The sequence below is a fragment of the Podarcis pityusensis genome, assembly GCF_964106645.2.
Source record: "Podarcis pityusensis genome assembly, chromosome: 17".
Classification (NCBI taxonomy): domain Eukaryota; kingdom Metazoa; phylum Chordata; class Lepidosauria; order Squamata; family Lacertidae; genus Podarcis; species Podarcis pityusensis.
The window spans coordinates 29,944,500-29,957,056 of record NC_138042.1 but is presented as its reverse complement, the minus strand read 5'-3'; the positions used below and the strand labels follow the sequence as shown (position 1 = coordinate 29,957,056).

The 12,557-nt window shown below is 43.7% G+C and overlaps 1 protein-coding gene across 1 annotated transcript in view; it reads right to left on the bottom strand.

The window, feature by feature from the left end:
- The window catches only part of ABCA1 (ATP binding cassette subfamily A member 1), a 107,029-nt gene that overhangs the window by 52,520 nt on the left and 41,952 nt on the right, over window positions 1-12,557 (bottom strand). Inside the window, exons 6-8 of the mRNA XM_080986646.1 lie at window positions 7,397-7,518; window positions 7,049-7,240; window positions 1,449-1,535 (exon numbers count right to left, since the gene is read on the bottom strand). Coding sequence (XP_080842772.1) covers window positions 1,449-1,535; window positions 7,049-7,240; window positions 7,397-7,518 — 401 coding nt within the window. The remainder of the gene's footprint in view (window positions 1-1,448; window positions 1,536-7,048; window positions 7,241-7,396; window positions 7,519-12,557) is intronic.

The window sequence follows — 12,557 nt, the reverse complement described above, 5'->3', positions numbered from 1 at the left end:
CCATGTGGACAAGGTGACAAACATGCATACCTAGGATGCGTCGAAAGCACTTTAAACTGCTGTGTGTGAGTTAAACTGAACTTCCAGTGTTTCTGTGCCCAAAATGCATGCATATCAGAATGCTTCCATGCAGTGGTGTCGTAACGGGGACTGGCGGGCGGTGTGCCCCGGGTTCCGTGTCTGTGGGGGTGACAAGAAGTCACCCTGTGGGGTCTCGCAAAGGTGCAAGCAACCATCGCGCCGCCGCAGCCGCATGTGGAGGATCCTCTGTTCGCGGCTGCAGCCATGAGCAGAGGATCGTGGCACCATCTGCACAGCGCTGGAGCAGCAATGGCAGCAACAAACTGCTATACAGCGCATGTGCAGCATCGCTATGTACAGTGACGCCACACATACGCTGTACTTAGTGGTTTGCTGCAGCTGTAGCGGCAACGGGGGGATCCTGGCACCATCCGTAGAGCACTGGAGCGGCACTGGCAGCAAACCGCTATACAGCGCATATTCGGCATCGCTACGTACAGCGCATGCATCGTACGTAGCAGCACCGCATGTGCGCCCTATGTAGTGACGCCCACCCCAGGTGTCACAATGCCTTCCTTCGCCCCTGCTTCCATGTGGCCACAACAGGGTAGGGAGAGCTGAACTGCTTCTTCTTCTAATGGCTCCTCCTGGATGGCTAGCTCCACCACAAGGAAGGGCAGCCTGCACCTGGCCCTGACAGACATAGCATGCGTGGCACAAATTGGAGATGGGAAGCAATCTTCAGTTAAAGAGCCAAGTTAATGGCTTGAGCAGAGACATCACCTTGCCAACAAAGGTCCGTATAGTTAAAGCCATGGTTTTCCCAGTAGTGATGTATGGAAGTGAGAGCTGGACCATAATGAAGGCTGATTGCCAAAGAATTGATGCTTTTGAATTATGGTGCTGGAGGAGACTCTTGAGAGTCCCATGGACTGCAAGAAGATCAAACCTATCCATTCTATAGGAAATCAGCCCGGAGTGCTCACTTGAAGGACAGATCCTGAAGCTGAGGCTCCAATACTTTGGCCACCTCATGAGAAGAGAAGACTCCCTGGAAAAGACCCTGATGTTGGGAAAGATGGAGGGCACAAGGAGAAGGGGATGACAGAGGACGAGATAGTTGGACACTGTTCTCGAAGCTACGAACATGAGTTTGACCAAACTGCGGGAGGCAGTAGAAGACAGGAGTGCTTGGCGTGCTCTGGTCCATGGGGTCACGAAGAGTCGGACACGACTAAATGACTAAACAACAACAATGGCTTGATGCATTGGTGATGTCCAGCACAGCAGAAACCTCTGCCCAAAGGCAGCAGGAATGCACTCACAGGCTTCACTGAGCTGCTCAGGATTAAGAGTAATTTGGATACCTCAACTGGGAACATCGCTGTATCAGTGATCCTAGATGAGAGACAAAAGGCACAGCCTACCTCCCTAAGGAGCTTCCCGAGGCTCTCCATGAAAGTCTCTGTGGTTTCCTTGAGATCCTGAAGAGTGGAGTTGGAGGCGATTCCTTTCTGGAATGACAAATGGATATTTAGCTTTAGAAGAATCTTAATTGCAACACAGCAGATAGGAATCAACATCATCATTTGCATTTAGTATTCGAAGGAGGATGAAGAGTGGCATTTTGTATCAGCAAGGGCATCTCTCATGTGTGTAGTTCAAGGATCACAAGTGAAGCCAGCACGCACTCAAAAAGGATGCCATTTGGCAAGAGAAGGAAGGCACCCCCCCTCCTTCCTCCTGTGTTTCTGAAAATTCCTCATGAGAACCAGCATCTCTGGCCGTCTCACTTCCCATTATTACTGCTCTAAACAATTACATTAAATGGGCCTGGGCATGAGCTAAGCAAGCGGAAAGCACAAATCCATTTGTTTCATGAAACTCTGGCTGCTTACACTGCACTGAAAACACTACCACAATTACTGTGGGACATAAAAAATAAATTAATCACATCAAATGCTTGCAAGATACACATTTTGGCAATGTGCCTCAGATTGGGCCTTTGCACCTCAATCGTTAATCAATTCCATCAAGGACGTATGAAATGGAACCCCCAGGATATGACAGTCAGCCAAAGTTACTTCACCCTCAGGACATCACGTTATTGTGCAGGCTTGTCCACACGTGTGAAAAGCCCTGTGCCTGGAAAGCACAGATTTGAGAGGTTTTACACTTGCCCTGTGCTTCCTAGGCAGGGTCCAAGTGGTTTTCTATTTGCCCTGCCACTTTCCCTGGGGAAAACCCACTCTTTAGCACTAAATGGGAGCACATTTCAATCCACGGAAAACCCATTTGACATTTGCTCTGACTCAATGGTAAAAAGCAAGGTTTCCTAGGGAACAAGTTGTGGGGCAAGCAGAACTGTGGAAGCTCTGTGTCTCGTATTCTCATTTTGGAAAAGAAGGAAGGAAGGAAGGAAGGAAGGAAGGAAGGAAGGAAGGAAGGAAGGACACCATATTTAATGGCTTGATTCAGGTTACACAGCATGAGTTTTGGCACATATTTTTCCCATTTGCTCAGCTACAAGGACAAAGACGCCTATGTATACTATAGCATGTGAGTTACAATACAGATGACACCTAGGAACAGAAGAAGCTCATACTGAGTCAGATCATTGGCCCATCTGGTTCACTATTGTAGAGTCGAAGCTAACTGGCCACAGCTCTCCAGGGTTTCAGAAATAAGCCACCTCCCCTAGCTCTACCTTTGAGATTTATGCGTCCACTGGCTTCCCACCACTCCGAAAACATTGTATCACCCAATAGCACCACAGAGCTTATTAAAACTTAATTACCATTGGCATTACAGATCCACATAGCTCTATTTTCCAGCACCGAAACATAAATTGTTGATAAAATAATTGTTTTAAAAGAAATTAGAACCCATGAAAACTCAATTAAATTTGTGTTTCTACAGAGCTTCAGAGCTAGCTGCCTGCCCTGGTGCCATCTTCACCCCTTAACTCTACCTGGAGATGGTTGCAGTTTGTACCAATGACCATCTTCATGTGTTGGGTGTTCAGCCTTTATTACCAGCTGGTATTGTTCAGTGTTTCTTTCATGCTACGGGAACACTAAAATGTCACCCAAATTATTTAGAAAACATGCAGACAACACAAGGGCTTTCAGAGCTGTTCCAAGTTCCTCTGTGGCCTCTGAATGAAGCATGAATCACAACCATCGCAGTCATCTGAAACAGCCGCCCACACAATATAATAAAAGACTGGGTCAAGATTATTCATGAGAAATATCCCTCCAACCTTTTTTAATCATTCATAGTTCGTCACACCCTAACGGCCTACCTTACTGGTTTATGAACACATGATTATTATTATTATCATCATACGTTTATTTGGAGATGACAGCTTTCCTTCCATTCCAGAGCTGGCCTGAATCATTTTTGTGCCTGCACAAAAGCTAATCAGGTTGTGAGTTCAATCTTATTTCAACACTGCTGATCAGACAGTACCTTCCAATGCACTTGAGGGCACCAGGATAGATTGAGAATGGAGGGCAGTCCATGTAGCACAACACAGCAATATTTGCTCTCCAGTCTTTTTACATCTACCACCTGAGGCAGTAGTCTGCCCACTTAAGCTTTTGCTAGAAGAGGAAAGGCATCACCAAACGTGGAGGATTAAGAAATGGACACAGATTTGCATAACATTTCTATATGGGAACTCATATGCATAGAAGCAAACGCAGACATAATTGCTAATATTTAAATAGAAATACAGTGGTACCTTGGGTTACAAACGGTTCGAGTCACAAACACTTTGGGTTACAAACACTTTGGGTTACAAACTCCGCTAACCCGGAAGTAGTACCTCAGGTTGAGAACTTTGCCCCAGGATGAGAACGGAAATTGTGTGGTGGCAGCAGGAGGCCCCATTAGCTAAAGTGGTACCTCAGGTTAAGAATGGACCTCCAGAACAAATTAAGTTCATAACCCGAGGTACAATACATCTATCTCACCATTGTATGGAAGGCAGTGACCAGGTGACATGTTTGCATGTCTAGTTTGCTGTTGGAATAGCAACTGTTGAAGGGCATCATCCAAGGCCCCTGCTCTCCCTTCTTAGGGTCCAGCCCCTTTAAACCATACTTGGACCTAACAGCCCTTCAAATAGGACCTTCAAACAGAGGACTGACCTCTCTAAAGTAAGACACATGGCCACTGCCTCATTCTACATAACAGATACTCCTGGCCTGTTCTTCATAATTTTAGAAATCTCCTTTATGTCCTGTTCATGTATCTAAATAAGCAGTATCTAGAGGTGAGGGGCAGGTGAATATTATATACTTTAAATAGTGAGAAGGCTTGGAATATCATTGGAGGAGTTGTTTGTTTTGTTGCTATGTTATGTATTTTTGTGGTTTTTATATTGTAAATCGCCCTGTGGTCCTTGGATGAAGACCAGTATCGAAATAACAGATAACAACAACAACAACATCATCATCGTTGTTCACTGTCCCTGTTACTTAGAACAAGCCGAGAGCCACCTAGGTTTGGGTAGGGAAGCTTGACCCATGGGATACAAATATCTGGGTCTGTCTTGGCAATGCATGATGGATTTTAATTGTAGTGACTTTGGGAGTCAACCTTAGCTGGAAAGAAGGGAATAAATGAATTAATAAGCAAAAGCTCATATAAATCACTACCACTGTCTATTCCTAAACCCATACTCCCACCAGCATATGTACTGGTCCTGGCAATAAAGTAATGGGAAGTGACTGCTAACATCTCATGACTGAGGGTAGTTTTCCACTCATGTGTTTGGTAAAGTGTAGCTCATGATGGATAGTGGGCCATTGGTCTGACTCATCAAAGCTGTTCTTCCTGTGTCTCCTTTCCCCTCCCTTTTATTCTAGCTTCCTGAACCATAATTTTATTTATTTACAATGCTTATAATCCTACATTTCCTTAGAAAGTACAAAGAGGTTTAAGCAGAACTCCCCAAGGTCTCCCACTGATCAACCTCAAACCTTCTTAGCTTCAACAGTGTCAGGCATGAGACAAACACACAGACGTCATTCACATTTCCCATGGCACTGGTTTCCCAATAAATAATATTGCTGACTTGCAACATCACGAGATTTCCCTAAGTTTCTTTTACTATTAGAAAGTAGCTTTTCATTTAGCTGCAAACAGAAGCTCGACTTGTTTAATTTCTGGCTTCTAGCTTTGCTCCTAAATTTGCACTATGATTTATAGAAAAGGGTTTATATTCACCACATTAAACCCAAGCCTTTCATTCGGAAAGCTAAGTGAGTTACAATACGTATATCAAAAACATTTCCAAGCATTTTAATGTAACAAACAACTACTTAATTCAATTAAGCTCTATTATCGCCATACAGAAAAAAACCAAGAAAATGTTCCATCCCTTGGGTGCAGCTAGTGCAATGAGATTCCTGCATAATCCTGTCAAGCATTAACATTTTCCTCAGATGTCATTCTCTGAGATCCCATGTCACCTGAAGCCAGGCAGGCACCACAACCAAAAAGACCCTGCCTTTTGAAATCTCTCCCTAGAAGGGCTAGCTAAGCAAGATTTCTTTCTGGTGCCAGGTGAAATCATTTCTATTTGCACGGTCCTTAGGAGTCTAAAATTTAGGCTGATTGGTTTTCAAAGAGCTGGAATTTTATTAGCTTTCATCATTCACTGTCTGGCTTGCTGCCTTATTATACTACAGTCGCTCTCAGTAACCCTTAGGCTGGAGAACAGGTGATAAGCTTTCAAGCAAGCAAGCAAACAAGCAAATAAGCAAATGACAAGGAAAAATATAACAGTCCAAGCAGTTTAGTGAAAAACAGTAACAGTTTAAAAAGAGCTGACCTTTACATTCCAGACAGAGCAGAAATATGACTCCAGTGTCAGATATCCTATGCTTTTGGCTAGGCGAATAGCCAAACAACTGAGGCTTAATTCTGTATTCCCCAAGCTGTATCAAAACTAAAAAGGGCTTTTGTTTGGCACTTAGCCAGGCATTCACATGCTGGTCCATAAGAGTGTTGCTTTCTGTTGCTCCCATCATTTCTGAACAGTTCGCTCCCACTTTAGCTTTTTAACACAGCTTTATAGCTAAGGAAAGTAACAGCTCCTGTGGGAAGCAAGTTGCCCCTTTGTCATACAGCTCTATTTGAATAGGCAGTGGAAAAAATCTGATGGACAGAGTCGCGCCATTTCATAGGCTGCTTAAGAAAAGTTAAGTCTGTCAGTCCTTTGAGGGCAGGGATTAGTCTGTTTTGCTTATGTTACCACTGATGACACTGAATAAATAAATAGTAACACAACCTTATTATGCTAAATTGGGAACTGGTGCAAATGTAACCCTGGCTCCCCCCCCCCCAAACCATGGTTTACAGATCTGAAGCTAGTCTCAGAGATCTGAAATCTATCCTCCTCCCTCTTCCATTTTCTGAAGTGAATAACTCCTCCATTCTTCTATCAGTATTAACTAAGGTTTAGAATTACAGCTGGACATATGCTAACCAGGTTCCCTCATAAATATGATTTGCAAACACACTTCGAATCAAGGTTTCAAACTCTAGTTATGATGGGGCCATGGATACTATAAAACTGGCTAACATCAAAACACATGTAATTCTAAACCATGGCAAATGCCAATAAGGGAAGGAAGGAGGGGAAAGGGATAGGTATCCCAAAGACTGGCTCCTGGTTTTCAAACCATGGGTTACAGGGATGCCTAGACCAGACCTAAATATTTAGCTTTAGATACTAAGACCACAGAAGTAGAAAATTTTGACCTTTGGACTCTCTCCCTTCTTTTTGCAGAGATAATGAATCACACAGTGATTTGAAATAACCAGCTGAATCTTTGGCCACAGGTCTCCTGCAATCCAGGTGTAATGATAAATGTAACGTGGAAAGGGTTTGTTTGCATTTTGTTTTGTAACATAGTACGCTATATTATGTGAACCATGATATTCTGCTGATTAAAAAAAACTTGCACTATACCTTGGTGAATACAATTCAAAATACTCAAGCCAACACACTCACCATAAATGGCTTCATGACATCTAGATTGTCCTGAAACACTCTCTCTGCAGCAGAAAGCTTTTCCTTAGGAATGGAGCAAATCAAGGCACTGCTGAGAACATCCACCACTGGGTTTTGGATGTTGACAAACTTTGACAGCTTGGTTGAATTGCAAAGGTCTTTCACACTTATCCGGTAGCCAGATGTAATGACCTAGAAACATGTACCAGAGGTTATAAATCTACAAATCACTCCTGGGACTCGAGCTAAATCATCTTTTCCACATCACATTCACAATTCATGACATTCAAATGGAGAACTGTAGACTTTCTTCCCAAGCGCTGGTCATTGACAGTATACGCTTCTTACCTGTTGGAGGTTAACCTCGGCATTCAGGATTTCGTCTACAACAAACTTTGGTAGGGAAGCATTGTGATGGAGAAAGTCAGAGAAGGTCTCATTGTCAACCAGGAAATCCCGGACTTTCACACCTGCCAGGTAACAAGAAAACCATTTTTTCAAAATTCAAAACAAATCGAAACTCAGAGAGGGTATGTCAGTATTACAGCATCAAACATGTTCAGCTATCATGTACTTTCCCCTTTGAAGGCTATAATTTGGATGGAATTGGGGGAGTGAGAGGCTAGGAATTGTCCAACAGAAAATTATGTATCATTCTCCTTACCAAACTACTGCAAAGGGCTGTTCAGGGGGAAAGTGTTAACAGTTAAAACTGGAATAAAGATCACACCACTTTGTAACCGAGATGTGTCCATTAGCCAGAACCTGCTCCCCTGCTCTGGTACATAAGTAGAAAATATTTATTCACAATCATGGGAAGAGAGAGGTGACATTTCTTTCCAGCCACAGCCCCTCACATTTCATGAATATACTTCTCAGGCCTCTCAGGTGGGTTAGCCAGTTCACATTGTCACATTTTATTTATATAATTTATGCACAGAAAACATTTCTACACCACTTTTTGGATTTGCAGACTGCAACAATAAAATGGCATGTGAGCCTGTGCTTCCCTTTCACACTGTATAATATACATTGAGGATAAATAAATCCTGTAACTATAGAGAGTGTAGTGTTTGGTGGTACACTGCATGGGATGCTTCCCCTCTAACCTTTGCAACGAGCCCCTTTAGCTACTGTTTTGGAGGCTCTGGGGAGGCATGATTTGACCCCATACCTCTTCTGAGGACCTCCCATTGCTCCCTTGTCTAGATCTCTCCACTATCCTCCTCTAAGGCAGGGACAGCCAATGTGATGCCCTCCATTTGTTGAGGACCAAACTCCCATCATGCCCTACCATTGGCCATTCCAGCTGGGGAGCTGTAGGCCACAACATCTGGAAGGTGCCATATTTGCTTCCCTTGCTCTAAGGCCATGTACCTGGCTGAAGGGGTCAGTCTTGTCCCCAGCTCTGCATTGCTTTGTTCACTCAGATCCACCCATGTTAGGTGCTTAGATATCAACGGGGATTATCAAGAGAGTTACAGTCCTCCCATAGGGCTGCCAGGCCGAAAAATGGCGTCCAAGTGGATTTTTGGCAAATTGGGCAAGATGTCCGAGAAGGGGTGTTAATTTTTTTAAAAAAATCTTTATAAATTTCCAAAAAAAAGACAAAACAATTAATTTTGGGGCAGATGTACTCAAAAAAAGCTCAACAACTTTACAACTTTGAACAAACCAAACCAAACTCAACAACTTTGACCTTAAAAAAACCTCAACAACTTTATGATGTGTACCCCTCCAGCTGCTGTTTTCATTTTGTTCCTATTTATTTTTTCCATATAAATAATAATAATTATACCCCACCCATTTGGCTGGGTTTCCCCAGCCACTCTGGGTGGCTCTCAATCGAATATTTAAAACACAATACAATATAAAAACTGCTCTCCTACCCTTCCAGTGTCTAGGAAGCTTACAGCCATTGAAAGTCACAATTTCATTTAGACAAAACAATGCATTCAACAGTAAAAAAAGGAAAGATAACAGAAGTAGGAACCACAGATACAACACAACCTTGAAGTAAAACAACACTTTTTACAAGACTATGAATTGGGGGTGGGGGGATCTGCCTAAAATTTGGAGGAGTCAGTGATTATTACTGGGTATTATTCAGGGCTGCCTCTGCTTCTCCCCTCCCATAATTCACAGACGGTGTTTGTGGCGGTGGGAAGGATGTATTTTGGGGAACTTCATCCACCAGTTGTTGTTGTTGTTGTTGTCATCCATCTGTCTCGAGAGACAACGGAGTACGCCTCCAAGGGTGAAGTCAAACTACTGCGTTAGCAGCACAGAAGTGACTTCCCCTAGGGCACAAGCCTGGGCAGTGTGTATGGAGGCCCCGGGCTGCCCAGATGACAAGACCTCCCTCTTGGCCTTGCTGATGTGGTCCAAAGGAAAGCAGAGTAAGACATATGGCACCAGTACTGATGAACATATTGAAGAATCCTTGGAATATGCTATGAAACCAACTGATCTAAATTATATACTCTTGGTGGACACAATTGCATTATGGATGGGCACAACTATTCCCACCCTTTCCCTCAAACAGCGAATACAGTGGAACCTCGGGTTACAGACACTTCAGATTACTGACTCTAGTAACCCAGAAATAGTACCTCAGGTTAAGAACTTTGCTTCAGGATAAGAACAGAAATGTGTGACAGCAGCGGGAGGCCTCGTTAGCTAAAGTGGTGCTTCAGGTTAAGAACAGTTTCAGGTTAAGAACGGACCTCCAGAACGAATTAGGTTCTTAACCAAGGTACCACTGTATTATGAGGAGACCTGTGTAGCTCGAAAGCTTTAACCCTGTTCTTTAACATGTTATAAAGGCACATTCTCAGTATGTCTGTTTTTGAGCTGCGGAAAACGACGTGGCTGTGAAGGCTTCAGGAGCTCAAGTGCAAAGTGCAGAACACCTTCTGGGGTAAAGAGGAGGCAATGCGATGCCAACACAGCCTTTGGAAGCTCACATTCCCAAACGCCGTTGCAGGATCCCGAGGGGGCAGCCGATGCTGGTCTGCGAGGCTGCCTGATACTTTTTAAAAATGTTAATTAGCCGGCTCGCTTACAAGAGACACTCAGCATGCCAAGAGGGATGGAAGGAGAACTCCACAAATCTCCGCCGCAATGGAATGGCGGGTGGAAGATGAGAAAGGAAGGCGGAGGCACTGTATTTTCTGCATTTTGTGGTTTGCAGCCTCTTCCCACACCCTGCCCCTGCCTTTATGCTGCTAAGCATTCCGATTGTATTGCTCAGACCCTGATTTGGCAGGACACCAGTCTGGTTGGAGAAGAAAAGTTATGAAGAAAGAAACACTTCCTATTTTTCTCCCGAATACCCGTGCTCTGGGGTTACTGTCGGTCAACGCTCTCTATCCCAGTTCTCCGGTTACATGTTCCCTGAAGCTTTTTTGTTCTACAAGCAAAATAATCGCTGTCACCAGAGGGCTTGAGGCAAAAGCTGGGTTACTTGAGGATGAAATCTTTTCAGGGCTGTTTAACAACATGCTCTTAGATTAGGGTGGGGGTTGGGGAGAGAAGAAGAGGCTTGGGGAGAAAGAAAGAAATTTATTCTTTGATGCCACATCCAGAAACTTCAAAGGTAAAAAACTGATCTAGACCTATAACCACGGATAGAATGATTTACAGTGGTACCTCTAGTTACGAACTTAATTCATTCCGGAGGTCCATTCTTAACCTGAAACTGTTCTTAACTAGAGGTGTGCTTTTGCTAATGGGGCCTCTTGCTGCCGCTGCACCGCCAGCACACAATTTCCGTTCTCATCCTGGGGCAAAGTTCTCGACTCGCGGTAACTCTTCCAGGTTAGCGGAGTTTGTAACCTGAAGCGTTTGTAACCTGAGGCGTTTGTAACTCGAGGTATCACTGTACTCCGAATGGCACCCTTCTTTCAATATTCTGATGACATGGGAGGTGCAAGCCACATTGTTAAAGGCCATCCAGTGGTTTCTCTCCATGCCAGCACCCCTGGGTGATCCTGACACAAGAATCATAGAATTTTAGAGTTTGAAGAGACTACAAGGGTCATCTAGTCCAACCCCCTGCAATGCAGGAATCTTTTTGCCCAACGTGGGGCTCAAATCTACAATCCTGAGATTAAGAGCCTCACTGAGCTATCCCAGATAAGAAGGAACCATAGCATGGTGAAGGGTTAACTTGGCACAGGAAGGAGCAGTGGTATAGCACTGAACTGTCAATGGAAGAACGGAATCAGTAAGAGCAACAGAAACAATAAACTGGGTTTTTAGTTATAATGCAATTTTTTAAAAACAACAACAACAACCAAGCCTGTGATTCCCCTTTCTGCCAGTTTAGTTGCAAAACTTCTGTGTGGAAAAGAGCATTCCGTATTATTGTCTAAGTGTGCCTCACAAATATGTTCTGAGAACAATGCTCACTCAGAGAGAGCTGCTTGTGTAATGCAGTGAGAGCAACTTGACCCAGAAAACTGGCTCATTCCTGCTTTTCCTGGCTTGTCAAAGTACCCCTGCAGTAAATATAAAGACCTACTAAAAATGGGGGGGTGGGGAGTTGGAAAATAGAACAATGTCTAGTGTGGGTGTAACTAATTTACTAATGCTTTCTGGTACAGTCTGTAAGTAATGGAAAGGGGCACTTAGATATCAGATCAGACACACTCCTGTCTTGGCTTCAGATGCCATATTTATCACGGAATCATCATACACAAAGGCTTGTTTTGAGATGTCACAAGACTGTCAAAGGAATTGGTGGCAATGGCCTCATTCTGATTGACTAGAAAGGCTTATGAAAGGAATTGCTCTTATCAATAGGAATACCGGAAGCTATTGGTGCATCTAACTCAGTACAGTGGTACCTCAGGTTAAATACTTAATTCGTTCCGGAGGTCCGTTCTTAACGTGAAACTGTTCTTAACCTGAAGCACCACTTTAGCTAATGGGGCCTCCTGCTGCCACCACACCGCCAGAGCACAATTTCTGTTCTCATCCTGAAGCAAAGTTCTTAACCTGAAGCACTATTTCTGGTTACAGATAGGTAGCCGTGTTGGTCTGCCATAGTAAAAATAAAAAAAATTCCTTCCAGTAGCACCAAGAACTAACTTAGTTGGTCTTAAAGGTGCTACTGGAAGGAATTTTTTTTATTTTCACTATTTCTGGGTTAATGCAGTCTGTAACCTGAAGTGTATGTAACCCGAGGTACCACTGTACTATCTGACTGGCTGAGAGCATTTCTTGAGGGTTTTCAAACAGGAGGAAGACGCTGAACCTGGGATTGTGCCACTGAACCACAACTCTTCCTGATAGCAATTATAAAGCGCTTTCCCACTGCCTTCTGCAATGACAGAATAATTTTGAACCCTGCTCAAGTGACCCATAATTTTAGCAACCCAAGAGCAAAGGCAATTGTACTGGCCTACTAGTAGAACAGCTTTCTCTACAAAGACAGGCTCAGCCAGCCTATAATCGTGAACATGCCCTGAATTCCAGGGAACAATTGGTATAAAAGAACTCTGCA